The sequence below is a fragment of the Passer montanus genome, unplaced genomic scaffold, assembly GCF_014805655.1.
Source record: "Passer montanus isolate IOZ18808 unplaced genomic scaffold, ASM1480565v1 scaffold4, whole genome shotgun sequence".
In the NCBI taxonomy this organism is placed as follows: domain Eukaryota; kingdom Metazoa; phylum Chordata; class Aves; order Passeriformes; family Passeridae; genus Passer; species Passer montanus.
In genome coordinates, this window is record NW_024368818.1 from 9,798,636 (window position 1) to 9,824,145 (window position 25,510).

The following is a 25,510-nucleotide window of genomic DNA, read 5'->3' on the forward strand; positions in this document are numbered from 1 at the left end:
CTTAAGTAATCTTTCATGAAATTTAAAAAAAAAAAATTTAAACATTTGAATAGATTTTGGTAAAGGCAAGTGAGTGTCTATTGCTTAGCTAGCATCATCCTAAGCATTCACCTTAAGATATCTCAGGTTAAAAAGTTCCAGGGCAGGTTCACAGACGTTATCGTGTCCTTTTGTTTTATGTTCTTGTGTGAATAAGAGAAGGCAAAATTTGATTTATTCAAGGATATGTGTACTCGTGCATTTGAGAATATATTCCAAGGCTGTTTCACACTGAGGGTCTACGCTAGTCAATTATATCAATGACAAAAACATGCATACAATTTTTGCAAGAATTCTGGAAAGATTTCTGGTACCCTTCCAGTGTATTCGTGGTAGGCACACATATTTACTGTGGAATGATGACTTGTCATTCAGAAAACACAGAGCCAAACAACCTTTCAGAGGCTGTCATTCATACTGATTCTGAAACAAGGCTCTTTTTCATTTGCTTGTGCAACATGAGTATTTTCACGTGGGATCTGATTCCAGAAGCCTTCATAAGACTCCTCCAAAAGGAAGTGTTCTACAGAAGAATTCTAGCCTATATGTGGACTCGAATTGCTTTGCTTGACATGGAAGATCAAGCTTAGTATGTCTTCTGGTCTGAAAGAAAATTTTCAGGTGTAGCTCAGAAAAAATGATATAGAACATTTCTCTCAAGAAGGAAGAGCAGGACATCTGCTTTAGGTGGAAATCATAATGTTGTGTTCAGCATACAGATACAAATTTGAAAAGTCATTTCACTATAGTGGACTAAAATAATTACAATTTTTTCCATACTCTATCTTACAGCAAAGAAATTTGCCTACACTTACATTACAGTATGTAATGTTTCCAAAAGTTATGCCTACTGTTATTGGTCACAGCATAAAAGCAGTCTTAAAAGGGGGGAATTTGAAATTCCTTTGCAAATTTTAATGTAATTAATTTCTGGAAGAACAAGTACAGTAGACAAATACTCTTTTTTATGCTCTCCTGTATGTTCTTTAATCCCATAAATCCTGGGACAAGAATATGTTGTTTCATAAGGGAAAGATGACAGGTGCAGGACATATATCTATATTTTATGATTCAGAGGATATGTGGAAATGATGGACAGGTGTTAAGGAGGAAGAACATGCTCTCCTTTGTGACAGACATAAAAGTAGAAGGTTTGTCTGCATCAAGGTTTTTCTGCATCAAGGTAGAAGGGGAAAATCGGGGAGAACGTGGATGCTTTTTGCTTATGACTGGACATCCTTCAACATCTCCACTAGTAAGAAGTATGTTTGCAGCAGATAGCAGATGGAGAAACAGAGCTGCTTTTGTCCCCCTGTAAGGAATTGTGACCAATGGAGTCAGAGCTTTCATTGCAATTTGACCTTCAAATGCCACAGTGCCACAGGACCAGATGACAAAAGTCCCACTGTGTAGACGTCTCTTTCCTCTAAGTTTAAAAATCTGTCTTTCATTTATTTTCAGGGCACATGTAAACTCAGTATTTTAAAACTAAAACTGATATTTCTTGAGGATGCTTTATGTCTTCTACCCCTAAACTATACATTCAAGCAAATTTTCAAAACCTGAAGAGACAGTTTGTCATTTAGATATTCTGTCATATAAGCAAGCTCACAGGACTGGGGGAAAAAAATGTCTTGATGTGCTCACTCTTTATTTTGATTTTCTCCCCTAAACAAATATCAGTTGCTGAAACTCCTAAACTAACAGTAACTTCCCTCCCAAAAATAAGTTCAAAAATCTGAAACTGGGTGATGAACATTCTATTTTATGTTATTCCTACAGTGAAGGACTGAAGCCACCCTTAAATGTATTTTATATATCTAATTCAATACACAAAAGTGCTGGTTTCTTTATTCCTGCTTCTCTGTGTAATCCAAATTGGTGCCAAAGTGCTTTCTGCCTATCTTGCGGAAAATGAAAATAAATGTCTTTGTCTTCTGAATAAACTGAAAATATTGCACTTCACAGCCCTACCCTGAAGTATATTTCAGTTAAATTTAACAATACAGATGTGCTACTTGCAATACCACAGTCAAATTTATTTAGCAGAAGAAGGGACACACAGAATATGGAAGTCAGAAAAATCAAAGGATGAGAGAATAATTCTGTGTGGAGTGGGCTCAGGAGGTCCCTGATCACATTCACAGTAAGGTCATCCAAAATGTTAAACCAGGTTGCTTGGAACTTCATCTAGATGGCTCTTGAAAATCTCCAAGGACAGATACTGCACAACCTCTCAGGGGAATCTGTGCTACTGCCTAGCTGTCCTCATAGAGAACATGTTTCTTCTCATGATTTTCACTCCAGTTTTTGCCTGTTTTCTCTTTTCTTGCTGGTAATCACCACTTTGAAAAGTCTTTAAACCTCCTGGTAGGCACTGGAGAGATACTGCTAGTTCCCATCTCTGCTACAGGATGAACAAACCCAGCTCCCCCACGTTGCTCCCCAGGTGGCAAGTGCTTCAGCCCTCACCACTTGGTGGATTCTCCTGAATTCTCCTGAGCTTTCTAATGTCTTTACTGGTGGGCCTGAAACTGGGCAAAATATCAATTTGTCCTTTCATGGAATAAATGGATCTCATCAGCAGACACTTATCTGCTAAGTATCCAAGTGCTTAATTTCCAGCTCTAAAACATTGCCATATTACCATGTAAATATAAATAATTATATTTAAAGAGCATTTAAAATATTTTGAAATTATTATTGAAATAATGAAAAAGAAGTGATTCCTTGCCTCAATGTTAAAAAAAATACTGCAATTTAGGTACTGTGACACAGTCAGTCAGAGTCTCTTAATGTTAAAAGCATGAGCCTCTCCAACTTGGGTAAATGGGCACCCTGTGATGTTGGCAAATACAAGGATCTCAGAGGACAGTTGTGACATTCAACACACCCTGGAAACAAATTTCACTTCTATCAGACAAATTATGTAATCTAATCGCTGTGTGGTCCATGTTAGAGGCAGGAAGACATTATTTTTGTAAGCTTAAATTTTTCTCTCATTTACATCAGCAAGAATTTTATTGATATAAAATACAAAAATCAAGCTGTGAGTCACACACTTATTTTGTTACATTTTTTAAAAATAATTTCTGGGCATCCAACTCTTTCCACTGAAACAGCCTCAAGATCAGTGCTTAGCATTTGTGGGTATGGAAAGTTATCAACATTAGCACTGCAGAGGAAAATGGTTTAGGAGCCGCTGCTCTTCACAGTATGTGAACACAGCAATGCTGGTTTTTGTCCACCCTTGAAACTGAAAATGCAGAAGAGCTTTGTGCAGAGACATGGCTTCATGTCTCCAGCTTCCCTTGCATGTGTCACCACCTTCCATGGCACTGTCTGTCTGCCTACAACTCTCAGCAGTTGAAGTCAATTCTGTGTTATATTGTTTCGTGCTCACACCTAATGCAACAAGATATCTTGCATTGTTTTCTTCTATTTGGTGGACAGTAGGTGAGGATGGCAAAATTTGTGTCACAGGTATCCAGCCTACAGCAAGTTAACTGTAATTTAGACTTGGAACTGGAATCTGACATTCTCTAAGAAACTTTTCTCCTCCATAAAGCTGTCATATAATAATTGAGGTTGGAAGGGATGCCTGGAGATCATGTACAATCATCTGCTAAAAGCAGGACCAGCCTTGATCAAGTTGCGCTGTCTGATCAAGTATAGAATCTCTCCAAGGAAACTTTCTGCCAGAAGAGTAGATTGCAAACTGCCTCTTGGTGCTGGAGATTATAGGACTAAAATATAGGGAAAATAAAAATGAATTGCTAATATTTTTGGTAACATTAGTGGGCACTTGCTTTATATCTAAATGTCAGAATCTCTTTTGTATGGTTAGACATGGCAAGGTTAGTACTAGGATTGTCATGGAGAATAAATCAGGTACCTTGTAAGCAGTTGACTGGAGAAGAGAAAATGTGAAAAGGCAAATTTCAGAGATCCTGTGAGTAAAAAGATGGTATGTCAAAGTCAAGCAACTAATCAGACTACATACCCCAAGGTACATCAATAAATCAAGCTGTCATAAGTGCTCCTAATAAGGGATCATTTTTGAAAGTTTTACCTTTACTGTCTTTAGCCAGCATTCAGCAAATGAAGAGATGCCATATTGTTCCCAACACGCAATGCAAGAGTCAAAATTATAGAAGGCATTTTTAAACATCTTCAGGTATATTAAGAAGTGATAAATAAGGAATTACCATCCCAATCATCTACTATAACTCCAGTGGGACATGAACCACAGAAATTCTCAAAATTAATGTTTTGAAATAGATACCTCTAAAAAAAGATTAAATAATAATAATAAAAAAAATTTGTAATCATTCTCTAGACAAGTTCCTCAAATGGTTGTTTTCCCTCTCTGTGAGGTTGATGTTTATACCCCATAAAACCCAGTACTTTTAAGTTTCAAATGCTGGAAGTTTTTACTCCTTCTCCTGCTAAATTGCAGTCTTATTGCTTATATATCAGTGTGCCAGTATCTTTCCAATGTAGAGCTAAAAAAAAAAAAATCATTTTTTTAGAACAAAGTCTGTTTTTCTACTCCTACAAATCTTCCCCCATGCGTCAAGATGCTTTTTAAGTTGTACTCCCCAGGGTATGCTCTCAAGGATGGAATGGAAGATCAGGAATCTTCATACTGTCAGTATGAAAGAATAACCTTGATTTTTGATTAAGAGTTCCAATAAAATGGAAGCTGGAATAATTAAAATAATCATTCCCTTAGAATAGAAGTGCTATGGAGACACAGACTGCCACCAAGGGCTGATCTATATGGTAATGTGGCTCATGAAAGAGCAACAAAGAACAGCACCCTAGGAATTATTGTACCGCATCCTAAAGCTTATAGGTGCTGATAACACAAGACCCATTTAATTTTTTCAGACAAAAGAGCTCAAAGATTCTGACCCTTCTAAGTCTCAGATGGGAAATACTACAGATACATAAAGAAGAGAAAATAAACTTCGGTTAAAAACTTACTACTATTTTTTCTTGTGAACATTTTTTAAAATCCAAAACTACTTTCTGAGACCAAATGATCTTCATGGGAAGATCTGTGCCCTTTGGACTTCATGCAGGATGGCAAAAGCCATATGTCAATCCACTTCCTTAGCAATTTCTGTAGTTTTCCATCAGACTTAAAGCAGTTGTGATGACAGGTGCATAGTATGTAGATTGCTGTGTAGGAAGAATGGGTGGATTTTTCTTGATATTACTCTCACAGGACTAGAGAAGAGAACTTACAATCATGAACTATTTGGACAATTTTTATATAGTTTTCATTAAAATCTTCATAAGAATTGGAGCTTTTTAACCTATATAACTGAACCTGTCAGGAGACAGTCTACTAAATACAAAATTTTACATCTCTTCAGTCTATATTCTGAAAGAATCAATGATTCGCCTTCTGATGGCAAAGAGATTCATGGTCAAATTAGTGCAGGAAGAGCCAGACCCTTGAAAGTTCAGAGTAACCTCAAGATGCTATCTCAAGCATCTCCAGAGAAAGAAAAGTTTAAGATTTAATTTAACAGAGGAAAATTTGGAGGCTAACAACAGGCAATGATCCTTACAATATTTTGCAAATTCTGTGGTTCACACCTCCTTCACATGACATGTTCCCTTGTCAGAAGATCTCAATGTACTTCTCAGCATTGGAATCCCCCGCTATTACCTGGCTCAGCTGCTACCTTATAAAGTTTTGTACAAATATGGCCCAATGAACAAAGAGAGAGAGAGAGAGAGTCAGTAGCATAAAAAAGATATCAAATGAATCAGTCCTATATAGAGTGACATTAAGTATAGAAGTCTGGGAATAATGACTGGCTGAGAAATTCAAAATTTATGTGTACATGTACATCCATATGTATATATATATATCTATGTATATACACATTTCTATATTCATATCTATCAACTAGATAATATAAAGCATATGTTGCATTTTAAACACATATATGCTTACACATTGCATCTGTGACATTTCACTAGTTGATTAGCAACAATTTCAACAGGGTTAATTAGTTATTATTAGTTCACACTAATGTTAGCTCACACTTTAAAATCCAGACCTATGTGCTTACAGTGAGATGTAGAAAATCTGCAAACTGCCAATTTTAGATGAGCTGATAAATTATAACAGAGCTGAAAAGAGATGTTGTGCCATTGTTTAATATCTGCTACAGGTAGATTGTAAAATCTGAGTGCAGATATTGAGATGCTGCAGGGAAGAAAATAAAAAAAAAGAAAATATGTGTGCTTTGGTTACTACAAAGAGGTAGGTTACTATCTACTTGAATTTGTTTAGGAAAGAATTTGTGAGATATGGATCTCAAGATCAAGAAAAAAAATCCACTGTTATAAATCCTGGAAACATTATGTTGTGCAAATTCATGCAAATGGAATGTGGGTTCACAGTCCTTATGAGTTGCAGAGATTTCTTTCTCGTGATAGTTATGACAACAACGCATAGCAGTTCAGGATGAAAGGAAAATTACTGCAAAGTACATTAAGAGACTGCCTAGTGTTACTTTAATGCTCCCAATGCTTCTACATTTATTTAATACTTAGGGGAAAGCAGAGTTTAAGCTGACATTGCCTGAAAGAATAAACAGCTGAGAAAGTATAAAAGCTTTTGTTGTTATTGGGGTTATTTGAAATATTTTTGACTCTAAGCTTCCTTTAATATTTTGGGTGCTTCTGCATATGAGCAGAAAGAGGGATAGAAGAGGTGTGAAAGAATCATAACTTGGTGAAGAAATGATGCAACTTTTCCTCTCTAGTCATATTTGTAATAGTATGTGACAGAAGAGGGACTCCCTCTTTAAGAATATCTGGTTAAGGTCATTGAGAAAAGGAATAAGTCTTAAACAAAACATACAGAGCAGTCAAATAACGAAACATGGTTGCCCACACTAATGATGAAGGCAAGTGAGATTGTAAGACCATTTATTCCAGCAAGAATAGGTCTGTCTGCAGACCTTGTCAACTAGGGAGGAAACTAAAGGATGAGAGGGAAACCAAAAAAACCCCAAACATCTAAGGAGACACACACCTGAACAAATAAAATGTGGAGAAAATGAGAGGAAACAAACCTCAACAGTTACACTAATTGATGGACTATCAAGAAAAGACTGGTACCATTTCCAGTGACACCAACCTGGACTTTGCAACATGTAAGATTGTAAACCAGAAGAACCCAGACAAGCACCACTTACTCTGGACAACGTGTTCCAGTGCCTCACAACACTCACAAGAATCTCTTTCTAACAGCTAATCTAAATCTACCCTCTTCCTGTTTTCTCTTGCCCTACCATTATGGACCACGGTAAAAGGTTCATTATATCTTTTGTATAAGCCCCCTTGATATATGGACTATTCTATTCTATTCTATTCTATTCTATTCTATTCTATTAATTGAATTCTATTCTCCTGTGATGGGTAGGGCTTAATTTTAACAGTTCGTGCCTGGAGATTCTGGGACTCAAAAGACGCGAGAAGAAATTTCCAGTGTAAAATGAAGGCAAAAAAGAGGTTTTGGATACATCATTTTTTTACATGCCAGCTTTCATCAGATCAATTGTCTCATTTGCCATGAGACATGGAAATGTTTATATGTTTATATTTTATCTCAAACAATATGTTCTCAGTTTGTTGTGTTTGGTCTTTTCTTACAGAAAATACGTAATGGAAAACAATATTCTCCCCTCTGACCCAAATCTAGAATGTGATAGAATTTGGAAACACTTACAGAATGATAATCAGTTTTCTGCTTATTCTCTAGTCATTTATTCACAGGTCTCATGGGTAACAATCACTGAAAAACTAGATGACAGCTAAGCTGTCCTGTGTTATACTTAACCCTATTTTGTTTAACAATGTATCTTCAGAAAATGGAGAAATCCCCTAGCAAAGAAGTTCAGAGTGAATATCCTGGAAATGCCAAATCAGACCAAACACACTGTTTCAAAGTGGAATAATTTTTTTTCTTTTTTACCTTTCTCTAGGCAACTCTAGTTTCTGCATGCTATTGTAAAATATTTCTACTATTTTTCTTAAAATATATTGCAATGCAATCTGCTTATGGAGTCTGAGATTACCACAGTTCTTTCACACCTTCAACCGTTTTTGTCTTAACGCATATTCTTGAAATAAGAATGATGACATAGCATCCACAAGTTTCCATGAAAAAAATAAAGAATAATATGATTTATGTAAACTAAAACTGTTCTACTTTTACCAAGTAAATTATGCAAAGAACCTGCATAAAAGTAAATAGAAGTTTTATAAATCAAACCTTAAGTGCCTAAATGCATTTCCATTTCAAGCAGTATTTTGAAGAGCTGAAGCGGAAACATCATCTTTGCAGGCATTATAATTCAAACACTAGAACTTGTAAACTTTTTATTATAGTCCTTTTTCAAAATGCCTATGCTTAAGTACAAAAGGTTTTTTATACTTTTTTTCTATTAGACAGGTACAAACCATGAATGTAAAGTTGCTCCTGTAGGTATTTTACTTGTAGGCAATGTCAGCAAGAGATATAAAATCCACCTTTTTTGTAATAGATTCCAACTTAATTTTAGGTATCATAACACATTAATCATTCACAGCCTTGGTGTTTGCAGCTCAGATAAATTACAGGAAATCAGCAAAGAAGACCCTTCAATGGCAAAACAAGCCGTGGATACAAATTCCAGATTGTATGTTCCATTGATGTGATAGCACAGAATGTTAGACAGAGATGTGAGATGCTTACTAATGATTTAGTTTGGGAACTAGATTTCAAGACATTGCCTGTTGGCTTCCATCTTGAAAATCAATGTCACCGATTTCAGCTGTCTCCTTTGCACAGAGAAAATAATTACTAACAATGAAGAAAGTAAAATGTCTTTAATATACAAATTACTTGCATTTAGATCTCTGTCCACATATTTATTTTTACCAGGACATTCCCAGGAACTTGTATGAACAAATTACTTAAAGAAAAAAAAAAATCTCAAAAAACCCCAAAAGAAACAACCCAATGTACAGTTATCTATAGTGAGAAGATATTTGGAAAAGCTTTTTCAAAATACCACATTACTGATGGAAAATGGTTTTCATGATGTTTGTTTTCTCCTTCTAGAGTTCTACAGAAATCTCTTTTTTTCAGTTCAGGACCAAAATCTGATATTTCACCCTGGCTGGCTGAGGAGATTGTGCTTTCCAGCTATTTTGTGTCATTGCTAGAGTATTGGCCCATGTGTGCCAATATCAAGGTACTCACAATGAGCAGTGTATCAAAACCCCAAAGGAGTTTGCAGCTCACAAACTGTTAATTCCCTTAAAGGTGACCCAATTTGTCAAACAAAATGACCACCTGATTGTACTAAGTCCAGTATAAATATTTCATTTCAGTATTAAGGTAGATTTGAGCAAACCCAGAAGTAAATCCTCTGGAATGTAAAACATTTACAAAATGAAGACTCACATTGCAGCATATTGCAGCAGTGACCTAATTCACTTGCATTTTCATAGCAACAACAGACATATCTGCAGTCTTTGCTTAAAAGACATCAGTCATAATTACTATCTGGAAAAAAAGGATCAGCTGAAGTGAATGAAAGCATTTTAAGACCATCAATACCATAGAGCCAAGAGCTGGACTTGATGATCCTTGAGGGTCCCTTCCAGCTGTGATTCTGTGATTCTATGTTACTTTAGAAGATAATATATGACTGTTTTGAAAATGAATGACAGGAGGCCTACAGGAAAGATGGGAAGAGACTCATTATCAGGAAGGTTAGTGACAGCACAAGGGGGAATGGCTTTAAACTGTGAAAGGGAGTAGGTTTATATTAGAAATTAGGAAGAAATTCTTTACTGCAAGGGTGTCAAGGCCATCTGTAACAGATTGCCCAGAGAAACTGTGGATGCCTCATCCTTGGAAGTATTCAAGGTCAGATCAGATGGGGGGCTTTGTCCAGCATAAGGTGTCCTTGACCATGGCAGAAGGGTTGGAAGTAGGTGATATCTAAACTCCCTTCAAACCAAACCATTCTTTGTTTCTATGATATGACTGCAACAAGTCCCTAAAACACTCTATTTTCAAAATACTAATTCATTAAATTCAGTATTATTTACCTCTATTCAATTAATCATAGAGCATTTCAAGTCAGAACATAATCATAAGGATCATATAGTCCCACTCACATGATTTATTTAAATTTATCTGAGAACATATTTTATTTAAATTTAATAAGGTACCTGTGATGCTGTGAAAGTAAACATTTGAATTTCATTCCTTTTCCTTCAAGGTTCAACAAATTTTATATATAATTTAGTCTATGTCTCCAAAAGCTACTCTGTTTAATTTGCTCTCAAATAATGTGGAAATAATTTTATATGGTGGCAAAATATTTTATATGGTAGTTTATTGTCTTAAATGATTATTGTAAAGCATGTTTCTTTTAGTGTTTTTGATCTGATAAAAAGTTCATTTAAAACAATCAGAGAATCCAAAGGTTTTGCATTTGGATAGTTTTTCTTTTCTGTTTCTAGTATTCTTTTCTCTTCTGTTTCTAGTATTTTTCATTCTACACTCTTTTATGTAAACCTTACTCCAGGGAAAGGTTTGGATATCTATTGTGGTCACAGACTTAGGTGTGTATACCAAATAACAGGCAATAAAGGTAAATTTCTGGGCTGCAAGTTTCACTGTAGGTCTGTGTGATAAGTCAGTATGTGCACACGTTTGTCATCAGGTAGATAAAGTGAACAAGAAAGTTTTATAGCTGTTGGTCGCTGTATGGAAGAACTGGCTGGAAGAGAGGGAGGGAGTTTAGATGAACAGTGTCAGTTTCACTATAGCTTCATATGCCTTTCTTTCCTTATTAGATGATCTCCTTATAACTTCAACAACTGAATATCTAGAACAGAATTTAGAGACTTAGTGTCACATTTTCAGAAAAAAATTAAGATCATTATAATGCCATTTCTGTCTCAGTATATTTTTATCATTCTTTTACATAAAAATAGTTATTTAGGCTTTTAGTTTTGACAGTACTGGGTCAAGTTTTGCCATATCTATGTATACATAACATATAGATATGAATTTCTTATACTTGCGGTATAACATGGTACAAAGTCAAATTTAAAGTATTCAAACTGCTGTAAAAGCTACTTTATTTCAATATAATAGGATATTCCTAACGAATGAATTAAAAAAATTATTTTATTAAAAAAACCCACATTTCATTTCATTCACTCTAAAATATATTTCTTTGGAATCTTACCATAAAAGAAATTAAAAACAATCAGTTTTAGAGTAAGAAAAAAAGAAGTGTTTAAATCTCTTGTGGAACTATTATCTCAATATGTGAACTTCGTTCACATTGTACAAAACTCTATATTTTAGAGAACTTTGACCAAAATATACTGGAAAGGTCTTTATCCTGAATGTTAACCCAGTGCCTTAGAGTGAATTGCTGGCAACAGTGTTTAGCAGGATAAAGTACTTAAAGGATTGGCTTTTCTATTGAGATTGCCGCAAGGCAATCTTGAATTGAAAATACTTTCTTTCATTCCACTAGTTATGATTTTTTTACCAGTATTTCTGCTAAACTTTTACATTCACTGACATATTTTATCCATGATAATTTCACTTTTTTTAGCAGATCTGATTTTAATGAGGTAACGAAAGTTTTAAGATTTAATTAAAAATTAATAGCTGTTCCACTTTTCAATATCAGAGTATTATATGTTGCCAGAGCCTATATAACCAGCTCTGAAATGAAGAAAAAATTTAAGAGTTCTTTCTCGCATTTGTGGCACATCATGGTTAGTAATGATCATACACAAAGATTTTCTCTATTTCTCACACTTTAATTTCAATGGAGGTCTTTCATTTGTGAGTCGTAAAGGAGGCAAGGACAGGAAAAAAACGGAATTCAGAAGATGACTGAATTAGGGCTGACTTAAAATGGCAGTCTTGCAGTCACTAACCAAAACACAGAGTTAATCTCTGCTAATGAGTGAAGAACGTTGAGATGTTGAGATCTCATAGTAAAAAAAAAAAAAGTTTATAAATGGAAAGTATTTAAGTAGAAGTGTCATTCCAGGCAGAAGTTTATCCAAGGGGCACCTGTTTCATTATAGTGTCATCTGTAATAATAGTTTAAGAATTTTGAATAGAAAGCACTGAATTATCAGTAGAAGTTTTTACTGAATGTATTGCAAGATTGCCATTCAAATATTTGGCCCACTTATGAGAACTAATGGAAGGGCAATTTAAGTTATTCAGCCTGAAGATATATTAAAAATTCTAATTCAAAAAAATCCATTCTTTCAATGGATATTTATACTGTCAGGAAATCCAACCATTATTATAAACACTACAGATACCATTTGCAGTGACTAAGATGGCAAAATCTTTCCATTGGAAGATTCTATTTTAGTGACTCTCAATTCTGGTTAAAATATGCCTAAGTGTCCATTCAGTCTGTTGAGGATGCAGCAGGTTATGGAAAGAAAAAGCATGTCATAGAAGGTAGTGAACAAGGACAAGGAAAGGGAGCTTAGATGCCTGGGAGTGGGAAATGTGAGACAGAGGAACTGCAGGCAATTAAGCAAAATGTGTACATGGAGACTAAAATAGAGCTAGAAAGATGCTGCTGTCTTTTTTGATTGAACAGTAAATAAGGAGAGTGGAAGTGGGATCAGTATCCTTATCGATAATAGGAGAGAGATCAGAAACCAGATGCAGGGTTGAGATATGACAGATACAAAGGCTGAGAAAAAGATTGGTCAGAGTGATGAATAGGAGAGTGATGAGTTCTGGCTCCACTAAGCACTTGGGAAAAGCAACTCCCGTTGAGCTCATGTACAGTTCCCCAAATTACTGGATCTTTTACATTAATCTCTCATGTCTTAGTTTTCCAGTTATAAAAAGGAGATAGTAATATCTACTCAGTTCACAGAAACAGTGTAAAAATAAATGTATTAATGTTCATGAGGCACTCGGATGCTGTAATGATGAGCACCATAAAATGCTTCTGAGGAAATTAATTTTGTCCTCAGAGTAGGTTGTGAAGCGTCTGAATTAATGAAGGCAGGGGGCTGTGCACTGAACAGTAAAAAACAGAACACTGTTCAGTAAGTGTTCAGTAATTCTTCTGTGACCTGAAAGAGTGTAGTGAGTCTAATATAAAAAAAAAAGAAAAAGAAAAAAAGGGAAAAAAATTTAAAAAAAAAGAAAAAAGAGATTGTCTGACAGTTCTATATTTCAGGACTCCAGCATCCAAGGCAAAATTCAGACTGTATAGACAATAATAAATTCCTCATCCTGTAGCTTGGATGTTTGACCTTGCAACTCTAATAAAATTTACTGTAAGATTTAATGTGTAGTTAGACACACAGTATATAAATTTCTGACTTGATGCATTTTGTTTTAATTAGTGTGGTAGGTATGTGGGTGGGCTCAGGATTTACATATTTATAGAATCCTGAGGACATTTTTGCATGTTTCCATGCTTGATGAGATATAGGAATCAAACCTAAATAAAAGGTTTGTTTGGGGGAAATGTTTTTGTTTAGCTCTGTGTGTGCATGTGTGTGTGTTTGTATAGGGAGACAGATTACAGTACATTTTATGGAATTTGCTTCTCTAAATATATATACCCTGTCCTATGAAAACAACTTCTGACATGTGACACTTAAAACCAGTGCAGAAGAAATTGTAAACTGCTAGATGCTGATGGCAGACATACAAAACTACCCAGTCGCACAGAATTTAACATATCATGTTACACAACTTGACATTATCATCATATGGTGGTTATCTGCAAAAGCTTTTGATGTTATCATTATCACTGGTCAGCATTTATTTTTGAAAATTATTTTGATTTTATTCTCAAAATAATTACAATAAATGACAAACAAATCAACAGTTATATTACCATATTCATAATTTTGAATGCAAAACACTATAAATAAAATATAAAATTATTCAGTTGAAAATACAACCTCCATGTTGACAAAACATCCAATCTCGGCAGCTTTAGGTGATTTAATTAAGAGTTCTGCTGTGAACACTAATAAAAATATCAAGAAGGACAAAAGACAAATTTGCCTTGGAATTGCACACAGTTGTAAAGTTTAGTCACTGAAGTAATAAATTTCATGAATGGAACTCATGGATGTTGAAACTAGTTTAAGTCTGGATTAACTCTAACATTCTTGTCTTCTCCCATATCCAAAGTAAATGCAATTGTCTGTTACTGGTATCTCATGCTTCATATGGAAACAGATGTGTAAGTTGCTCTGTCCTTATAGAAAACTGAGCAAAGGTGTCCATTGAATCTGGGGTCGTATGTAGATTAACTTTAATTCTATCCCACTATCTTTTCTTTTTAATTTTTAGTGATCTAACTAAAAAAACTTATCTGCATTCTTTTTAATTTCCTTTGCCAGGCAAACTCAAATTGACTTCTCCTAATTATCTTAATTTTATCCATGTGTTTCACAACCTTCCAGATGTTTTCTTTGATGATCAATCTCCTTTATTCTTTGTAGGCTTCTATTCATAATAACACTTATAATACTGGTAATACTTCTTCAGTGTTATTAACTCAGACAGAACTCAACTTTTTCCTAGAGTTTTTTCTCCCTGAGTTCCAAAGTATCATCAAAAATTACTCCATTGATTTTATAAAGAGTACTGTTCCTAAATCAGCTTAAATGCCCTGTCCACTTCTTTTTCTTCCCTCCCAGGCTTGTGCTGCTCTTTCCTTGGTACTATCACAAGTATCTGTGCCCCTACACTTACAAACAGAACAACCACTCAGACCACTTTACTTTTCAATGAGACCAGGAGCCTGATTTATTTCTCAGGAAAGCCATGATAAATCTGTGTCAGGATAAAGGAGGGAGAAAAATGAGAGCAGTCATGGTAGCACTACAAATGCTGTGCAAGAAATTTCAAGTAAAACTTTTCATTTGAAAGAGTTTACAATAGGGATCACCACTATATGCCACACCTGGAAGGGTCTAAGAAGACAGATGACACAGTAATTTCCAAACGTCAGTAAGAGCTAGAACTTGTGAGGGAAATTTACAAAGTGTTGTCTGATCTTGGCACAAAATTCTCCTTCAACCTTTTAAAATTTCTCCTGTTTAGTAAAGCTACTGTTAATTACTCTAATCTATATTTAAATGCCAAGTCTAATGATTCATTAGCATGATAGATTAGATTGTGAAAGAGAGGTGAGTGAGGTTATGGGCAGGTTAAACACCAGCCTCCAGGTCCTGCAGAGAAATGCACAATGCTAAAATGAGAAGTCAGTAGATGTAAAATGCATCTTTAAATGATTGCTGTAATTACATTTCAAACTGTGTCTCTCTACATGACTGACTTCTATTAATTCTTCCAAAGAATAAGGACTATAAAATGTATTGTACAAAGTACATTTTCAGAGTAAAATACTAAGCAGATCTTACAATTCAGAATACTTTTTGGCATCAAAATTTATGTAGTAATAAATGAACTTGACAAGATTAATACATCCCATTTCCACTTAAATACTTGGAAATAATCATAACTTTTTTGGTGTTTGATGGATATGAGGATCAATGAGATTGAAGTTATCCCTATGTGCAATTCAAATGGAATGAGATAATAAAGTTGCTCAATGGAGTACATCCAGAACTCATACCCCTTTCTAAAGCTAGTAACTTAACCTAACAAGTATCAAATCTGTGTTGTATTGTATAATCCCTAATCAGGGATCTGACCTCAAATTTTCACATTGCCTTCATTCTAGTACTTTCATAAAAAAAAAAAAAAAAAAAAAAAGTTAATTTTGATTAAGAATAAAAGATTTGCTGTATTAGATTTTCCTGAGTTTTGTTTCTCAGTGTTGTCAAAATGTCCCTCTCAGGCTGGTGATGTAGGATTCAAGTAGATGAAGTTAAGGAGTGAGTAAGTTCTTTCTAAGGGCAAAGAGCAACCAACTTCTTTTGGGAGAACAAGCAAAGTCTTATATTTTTGCCTTTCAGACAAAGATTTTGTCTATACTAATATAATGAAAGGTACAAAGAAATAATCTCTTGCACTGGATTTTCATCACAGATAGCGTCACTATGTTGGAAGACTACCTGGGATTCTTTGGTGGGACCACAGCCTTCTCCAAGACAATCCTTGTCACAGTTTGGGTGTTAGCAGAATTGACCAGGAGCCATTCTCAGAAGAGAATTTAGAAGTATTCTGTGTCTTGGAAGGTAAATCAGTTTAGAACTATGGATGTGGACCTTTACATATGATTTGCTCTCAGTGCTAGGGAATACTTTACTAGCACAAAGAACCCCTTTTGGAAATGACAGGATACTGTTTTGAGACAACAGAGAGAAGATGAAAGAATTTCTCTGCTCTCCTTTTTCCTTTGTGAAAGAGAGAACCTGCTTTTGTAGATAGGAAAGGATTGGGTTTCCTTTGCTCTTTAAAGTGTTCAAATGGAGAGGCAAGATCTTTAAATGCTGATGTAGCAATGGGAAAATGGAAATTGACCGTAATTTTCAGACAGCTTCAAAAGCAGAACTGAAGGGACAGAAACATAGAGGAAGTCCATCAAAGCTGATCTTATGCTATTACAGACAGGCTGCTGTTCATAGGGTCAGGAGACCATTTCCAAAGGCATACTGTGGAAGGGGAGCTCCAGGAAAGAAGTTGCTTATTTTTTTCCAAAGTTTTCACTGGACACCACTCCTGAATACAGTTGAGCTCCCAGAGGGTTTACTGTTTGGCAATACTCAATGATTTGTTTGGAAATTTGAATAACATAAAATTCATTAATTTTGCCATTCTTTCAGAAAGAGTGGGTGCTATCTTCACAGTTTTAGATGACCTGCTTATTTTACTGATTTCTCCATACTTGCTTTCAGACTTGGATTCACCTATGTAAAATGAGGATGGAGGCAAATTTTCATTGTAGATTCACCATAGCCACAACAGAGAACCAAGCTCTATCTTTTCCAACAGGAGAGCTTTGAGAAATGCTGCTTAAAATGACTTGCAATGAGTTCTGCTATTTTTTATTCCTAAAGTTTATTATTCTAAGGTATTTATTCACTTTAGAAAGAAGGAATCAGGAAATGAATGACAGCAGGCTTAATTAAACCCATTATGTGTCTGTCATGATGACACTGGCAACAAATCCAAGCAGATTGTTTCAAATCTTGCTTCAGGAATCCTTATGTTTAACAACAACAAAGGGTTTAAGCATGTGCTGAATTTTAAGGATGTACATCACCCCATCAGCTTCAAAAGGATTATGCAGATACTTTAAGATGAAATGCCTTTTTAGGCTAGAGCCAAAGTTCTTAGCATTTTGCACCACTGAACTTAGTTATATAAGCTGAATATTTCACTAAACAACAAAGTACTACCACAGCTAAAATTCAAACAATTTCATTTTCCAGACTTATACTTTGACTGAAAACATAATTTTTTCAACATTGTATATGAAAAAAATATATTTCCATTAATTTAATTCCTGATGCTCTTAAGAAAAGAAAGGGCTAGATTTGTAAAATTTTAAAGTAGATATGTGCAAGTGGTTTGAACATTTATGTAGGAAACTGTGTCTGGAAAGAACAGCTGAAACTGTTGGCAGAGTTTGACAAACTCACATTAATTTCAAATTCACTGAATGATACTCTTCAATTAATAAATTATTTATTAATAAAATGCAAGCAAGTTCAACACAAAATTTACTTTTTCTGGCATTTACTCATAGTTTTCAGGTGCCTTTTAAGCATATATTTTCTGAAGAAAGCATATTGAGATAGTGAAGAAAACAGTCCAAAAACATTGTAGTGCAAGTCATTGTTGTAGGTGTAGCTATTCTTAACTGACAGTAACATTCTTCACACAGCTGTGATGCTTTCAGAGCAAAGCAGTCACAAAGTTAAAAGTTTATTACAGGATGATCAGGGACACTTTTGAAACTGAAAGTATAACTACCTACATTTTGATTTATTTTCTCACTTCAGTTTTTCATTTATAGTGCCTAAAACTGTTTAGATTGATATGATTTTGAAGTAAATGTTGCTGTTGTAATGTCATTTTATAATTCTGCATCTTCTGAAATGAACATGAGAAACCAAGGCTTTTCTTAAGAGGGTTTAAATAAATCAACTCTTTACAAATTAATGCTAGGAAATCATGATATATACCCAATAAGGTGTCCAGGGAGCATGATGGCAGGAAAGAAACATAGGTGATTAAACTAATTTCTTACTAGGTGAAGTCAATTAAAAGGTTGACAAAAGTGTGCTGTGACAGAATGGGCAGTGTGCAGGCTGTCTCCTCAGGAAACTATTGATTCATATGTCTGCAGCATGGGTGACTTCTTTTTCTGTACATCACTGGTCAGACATCACAGATCATCCATTGGAAAAGGACATTTAAATTAAATCTAATCAATACCCTTCTCTGTAGATTAAAGGGAATAAAACAGATTTGGTAAAAGAAAAAAGGAAATGATGCAATGAAGCCATTAACAATTGGATTAATAAAATTGCAGTGCGGTGTTCCATAAATGACATGTGATAACTTGCTTCCCCTAACACTTCAGGTTTTTAGCCCAGGCTGTAAATATCATTGAGATGGTAGTCTTGTGAAAGGTTGAATAACCCACAGATAAAAGAAAGCAATTTTGTTTTGTGACCTAATGGAATATAGAGATTGTACATGTGGCAAAGTTAAGCACAAAATACATCTGCTGTTGTAGCCAAAGTTATTAGGATGCTGTTCCAAAGAGAAGCAGTGGGACCACATGCAAAAATATGCAGTTTTGCAGTAAGGCAGATAGACTTAATCAAGCTGAAATATATATATTTTTTCAATTATGCATCAGGTTTTGTTTTTATTGAAAAAGTATACTTCTAATTTTATTTATTTCATTTACAGCATGTGATAGTTTTCTTTTTTTTTTTTTGCTTGCTTTCTAAAAGTAGCATAAACCAACATGACCTTGGGCATGAGACATCACAGGAAATACAAAGAGAAAAAAAGTTTTATTGAGTTTATATCTTCATAAGTATTTGCTGTGATAGTTTAAAATTTCAGGCAGACCTGTAACTGCACATAACTGATCTTCCAATTTTGCTGCATGAAAATAACCAGTGATAGAGTGGGCTGTTTCAACTATTATATCTCTAAACATATACAGAGTAATGTTCATTTTATATCTCTTTCTCTTTCAAATCCAAAGACATGATATAAGTATCTCAAAATATTTCCTATTTTAACTGTGCACACATATGCAAATGATATAGTACATAAACATTTATATTTGCAATGCATCACCAATGCTGAATTACATGATAATAACCATAGCAACGGGGCTTTTGGCCACGGAGAAGGTTCATGGGAGAGAACTAAGAGCCAGTGAGGTAAACATGCTCTCCCTTTTTGGGTTTCAAAAGGGTTTTGCCTATTTTTGGGTTTGCCTATTTTTGGGTTTTGATATTTTTGCGTAGGCATCTTAGAGTACACTCTTTGTCTGTAAGACAGCGTCAAAGGCTTTGTTTAATGGTCCCTGCTCCATTTTGAGCTACATGCCATTTCTCTTTTTAATTAGAAGAACAACTTTCAAGGTGCAAAGATGTAATTATATTCCACAGAGGTACAACACATGCTTTCAAACAATTACATGAACTTAAATTTTGGGGTTTTTTTCCCGTAAAAGTGGTAAGTTTCTAAGCTTTTGGAATCAACATCCATGGTTTTCAGCAATGAACAGGAAAATGAAGGCCATTATGAGTAGCTCTGTATCTCATCGTCAGAAAAGGCTTGGTTTATCCTGGGGATTAGAGATTACCCTTCAAGCAGTTAGATCCCAGTAAAACTGCTGGACACCAATTTCTTTAAGTACTTTGAAGTTTGGATATTTCCTTAAAAAAATCTATTCCAATGCTTTAGTTTCTGTCTTACTGAATTCCACTGGACACATGCAGGCCAGCTGTTAACAAGAAATACTTCCCTATAGAAGTGGTGAGGCATTGGAAGAAGTGGCCCTTGGATCTGACTTAAAACAACTTTTCAGTGATAAAATCTTCTGATATGTTAGTATGAACTTACAGTGTGGTGACATCATTAAATTTTAATTAATTTAATCAACATTAAAATCTGAGATGCTGCCTAATGCAAATATTATTTCAACATGAACACCAACCATTTAAGATCAGGGAATTGAAGCATTAAGACAAGAGTGGAAGAGAGAGTATCGTGCTACATAGAAATTGAGCTACAAATACACATTGAACTTGAAATTACTCTTGTGAACAAGTTTCTCATGAACTTTTAAAAGAGTTTCAATCAGTTATTACTCTATCATTTAAAAAATATTTTTATGTCCTTTTCTCTGATGCAAGTCCTGCAACATTATTTACTATATTTCAGCACTTCCAAATAGCATTCTGCCATTAAAATTGCCTAAGAAACTTTCATTACAATTTCCAAATACTTTAATAAACATAAATCACATTTCAGACATTAAAATATATTAATTTTGATACCTGCAGAAGTAAGTGTGTAAGATAACACAAACTTAAAAATCCAATAAAAATAAACCCACTAAACCAAATCTCTTCTTTCTTTTTTCTTGTCACTTTATCTAAATTAATTTTATTGGAGAAGGTAATAATGTAAGTACATGGGGGTCTGAAAGAACTGTGGATGATATTGAAAGTCATAAATCTTCTGTTGTTTGAGCTCAAGCTCTCACTTTCCCTATTTTTTTATTGTTATTATTATTTTTTTTTTTCAAAAGGAGGTTAAATAGCCCTACTCTTGAGCTGGGAACAGAAATCTGAGGTTCAGACAGCTGGAACCATGTATTTTTACCAGTGATTGGGTTCTCTAACCATGGGATTTGTTGTAGGATAGTTTTTTTTTTAAAGATAAAATGCAGCAGAACTTTCTCAGAAGCTACATTTAAGACTGAAGTTCAGTAATACCATGATACTCTTGTGGTGTTTAGAGTTTTAAACATTCTTCCCTGTCATGAGCAAACTTTTACAAATGCCATTATTCTTCCCAGCTCAGAAGTGGGTGGATAGTACCATGATCTCCTAACAAACACCTTGATGAAATATGCAGCAGACAAGAATTAAGCAATAAATTAAAGAGGTTTTTGCACTCCCTTAAAAATCACTTATAGTAGTATTTATCTAGATAAACTCATAAAATTATGTTGGATTTCTTCCTGTAAAGTGCTGAGGGGAAGTTAGGTTTGAAGAGAAATCCTGGCCCTGTTTTTCCTGCTAGTATGTTTGAAATAGAGCATGCTATTGATAGACCATAGTGCTTACTTGGGATTGTGAACTATTGATAGTTTCTGAAAAGTATATTGTAGTGAATGATTACAAAAGTTAAGACATTTTTGATTTCCATTAAAGACTATAAAAACCTCTTCAGTTTTATATTGTGCAAAAGTGTATGTATATGTATGAAAGGATATGTGTGCAAAAACAAGAACATAAAACACATATATTTATATACGTATATATATCTATTAAAAAATAGTTAAGGTGCATACTATTCCACAGATATATAGGCACTTTATCTCATTCTATTCCTAAGTTTACAGTTCTATCTTTCCTGCTCAGAGTATGGCAAAATGATAGATGTTTCAGGAACCTAGCAATGAGTGAAATACATCACTGCAGAGTATTCAAGTATGCCATTAAAGTACAGCTTTTGGGATCATGTACTGGAGTTATTTTCCCCGATGATTCTATTGTAAAAGTAACAAGTCTACCGAAAATCCCTTTCTTTTACTAAGTATTTTATTTCTTATTTTGATATTCTAGCTCAACAATGTCAGCGTCGCTTGTATAACATATTCAAATTACAATTTAATGCCTTATCAAGCAATGTAAAAGTCTGATTTATCAATATTTTAAAAATTGTTACTCACATGCAAACTGAAGGACAGCCTCTCTGCTTAAAATACTGCCAAACATATTAGTAGTTAAACATTGGTACTGTCCAGAATCTTTCATTTCACTGGGGTTGCTGATGATCAAACTTCCTTCTATTAAACTGAAGCGATAATCACTTTCAATGTCGATTTCAGTTCCATTTCGAAGCCATCTTAGGGGAAGGAAGAAAAACAAAACCACTCAAAAACTGCTTGAGCATTTAATAGCCATGTGAAAGTATCAAGCTTAGGACACAGAATCTGACAGCTCCAGTTGTAATTACAGCTATTCAAAGATATCCAGTGCAGGAACGCATTAATCTGGCAAAACTTGAAAACAAAAACTACAAGCAAAACCTGAACTTCAGCCTCTGAGGAAAAAGGACATTCTTTGTTTTACCTATGCTGAATGAAAATAATTTTTTCCTTCTTTTTTTCCCCCCAAAAAAGTAGTGTTCACAGAGGCTTAAGACTTGAAAACTGTATAGCAGATGCATCCTTTATATCAAAAATGAGAATTTTGCTGTGCTTATGATAATCAAAGTTTTAATTCATATTCTACCATTAAAGCCTCAGGCCCAGCTGAGCTTACAAGTAGCAGAGCTGAGTCTGCACTGCATACAAACAAGGAAAGATTTTTCCCATTCTTTCAGCATTTGATCTTCTCAGCTCAAGAAACAGAGACACATCATTTAAATACAGAAGAAAGAAGAGCAAGACTTATGAAGAGCAGGGAGGGAGATTGATGTACATAGGCTGTTATGCAATACAGGATTTTGGCAACAGACAAAAGCAAAATAATATCATCTGAATCAGTATACACAAAATTCAAAGACTGGAACAGAGGACTGGAATTAACTTGGGTGGCCAAGGGCAGTTCCTGGCAGCTACCAGGTACATGGAAACAAAGAACAAATAAACAGTCTGAATAAAGAATGCTAAGTTAGGGAGGTGTTTGGGAGTGAAATAATAAGCCTGAGCAGTAAATTCAAGGATGGGAGTGAAGATAAGATGGAAAAAGCCAGGTTGCAGGAAACATTGAAAGTATCCCAACTGAGGTGAAGTTTTGAATGATTCCTGAATAAACACTTATTTTTATGAAGTTTCAGAAGTAACCTAAGAGTCTCATAATTTTTAGTTGTGCAAGTGGTTTTATGGGTTGTGTTTCCCACCTGTCCCAAATATTGTCTGTATCCCATACATCTAAAAAGACTGAAGCAACAAACCCTGTAATAGTCCACTATTACAAGAGAAAATATTTTGTGTGATAGATTGATAGACTTCAGCAGTCTGGAATAACCTCTTATATGTGTGTGTTTGCAGTTTCTGAATAAAAGAATAACATCCACATATGAAGACTTTTAGATTTTCTTTTTTGTCAAAGTGTTATTACATGAAATTGTAAGAAGAATGCAAAGAAGAGATAAGCAATGTAAACAGATAGGGTACAATTATTATAATGCCTAGATATTTCTTTAATTACTCTTTTGCTGTCATTCTACATCTTCAAAGTTGGCTTGGGAAATTTCCAGGAACTTGCAAGCTTTGCCAGAGATCAGCAAAGACTGGAAGAACTTGGCAACATTTAGACTCCAGAGACAGCTTTAACAAAGGAAAATAATTATTAATTCACCCTATCTTGTTAACATTCATGGTGAATAGGGTACAGAAAACAGAATTCAGCTGCAGTAGTGGTGAATATTTCTACATCCAAAGGTCAGAGTTGTAAGAATTCGGATGAACTGTGAGTCTCCTATTTGTCCCTTCTTTTCACAATTGGACTTTTGATTGCAGAGCACCTCTGCTTCACTGAATGTTAGAAATGAAACAGCATTAAAAATTTATTTATATTTTAAAGGATAGGAGGGTAAGTTTGGTAGGATTTAGTAAATTTTTAAATAGATAACATACATAGATGATGTAAACATGAAAGGAAATTTTAATTTGAACAATTGATTAATTAGTTTATATTTTGAATGAAATCATAACAAAAGTTAACTTTTTATACATATATCCTTGTCTATATATGTGAAAAAAAAAGCAAAAGTAATTGATCTTGAATGGAAATTTAGATAGGGAAAAAGCAAAAAAATGCATGTTTTGGCATTTCCAAATGAGAACTGCCACAAAATTCAGTTAAACTAGCTTTTTTCTTTTAGTTTAATTTTCAACTAAGTTCAATGAAAAAATATGTTCTTTGAATTCTATCTCAAAACTTTGGATCTTGATGGCTACCCACCTCTATATCTTGGGGTCCATCCTGAGTGACTGTATTCCCCTCATATAATATATGTACATTATAGGAAAGGAAACTACATGAATTTGGTAACTTTTGTCCTAGGTAACCTGACTGATCTGGAAGGACAGAACCCAAAATACACTTCCAATGTCACAGATTATTAGGAAAACTCATATACATTTTTTTCTTGAAGAAAAGTGACAGATAACATTTCAAATTACTATAATCTGTCTTAAGCAGACAAAAAAATAATTTTTAGAAAACATTTTCAATTGCAGGGAAATTATACTGACAAAACAATTACTGCCCAGCTTATGTGTGTCCTAAATAAAAGAGTCCGTGCAGTGTTTCACAATCAGAGAAAGCTGTGTAGTTAAGTGACATCTCAGGGAATTCAACACCTGCTTGTAGCTCAGTAACTCTGCTGACCTGTGAGATCCCACAGGAAGTTTGTGAATGTCTGTATTCATCATCAAAGGAATTGCAGTTATCGCCTTCATTGTACTGGCCCTGACTTGTGATGCTAAGGTATGATTTGTAGAAATGCTAAGCAAACAGAATCAGTTTATCTCAGGGAGTTATTCTCTAACACTATGCATCAAAACACCTTAATGTCTGAATAAATAAAATATCAATAAATTAAATAAAATAATCAATAAATTAAAACCTGCTATTTCAGGGTAGAGTTTGGACAAGAGGAAACAAAGTTTTTTGAAAGTAAGAGCATCTTAAATGATGTGAACATTCTCCATGCCATTAAAACAAAGTAATGTCCAAGAACAAAAAAAGAATTTGTAAACAGGTTTTGAAGACTGGGTCAAAAATTACACAGACTAAAGAAATTAATTTTAAAAAATATAGAGATAACATTGCAATTTTTGAGTGATTTAAGTGTTGTTTTAATATAAATTTAAATAAATACATACTGAGTTTTGGTTTTGGCTAAAAATAATTCTTATCAGTACAAACCTCAGAGCACATCAGGCAGATGTAAATAAAGGTCCAGTGCAGCTGGCAAGGGCCTTTGGTAATGTGATTAGGTAGTGGTACACTCAAAACTTTATATATCTGTAAATCTTTTGAGGTAAATTTCCTTTACATTTGTCCAGGAGAATAGTATCTTCCTCAGAGACTAATTTTTACTTCCTTTCCCTCCCTTGAATGCTAGTGTGCATTGCAAATGCTGTGCAGACAAGTGACAGCAATAGAAGGAGAAGTTAAACTGTGCTGTTTGAATTAGGCCTTTTAGGTTAAATCTCTC

At 34.5% G+C, this 25,510-nt stretch overlaps 1 protein-coding gene across 5 annotated transcripts in view; it reads right to left on the bottom strand.

The window, feature by feature from the left end:
* The window catches only part of CNTN5 (contactin 5), a 603,192-nt gene that overhangs the window by 195,255 nt on the left and 382,427 nt on the right, over positions 1-25,510 (bottom strand). For all 5 annotated transcript variants that reach the window (XR_005628589.1, XM_039718730.1, XM_039718731.1 and 2 more), the window contains one exon: positions 22,008-22,183. Coding sequence is in view for 4 of the 5 variants with exons in the window: in XM_039718730.1 (XP_039574664.1) it covers positions 22,008-22,183 (176 nt within the window). In the remaining variant the exon portion in view is untranslated. The remainder of the gene's footprint in view (positions 1-22,007; positions 22,184-25,510) is intronic.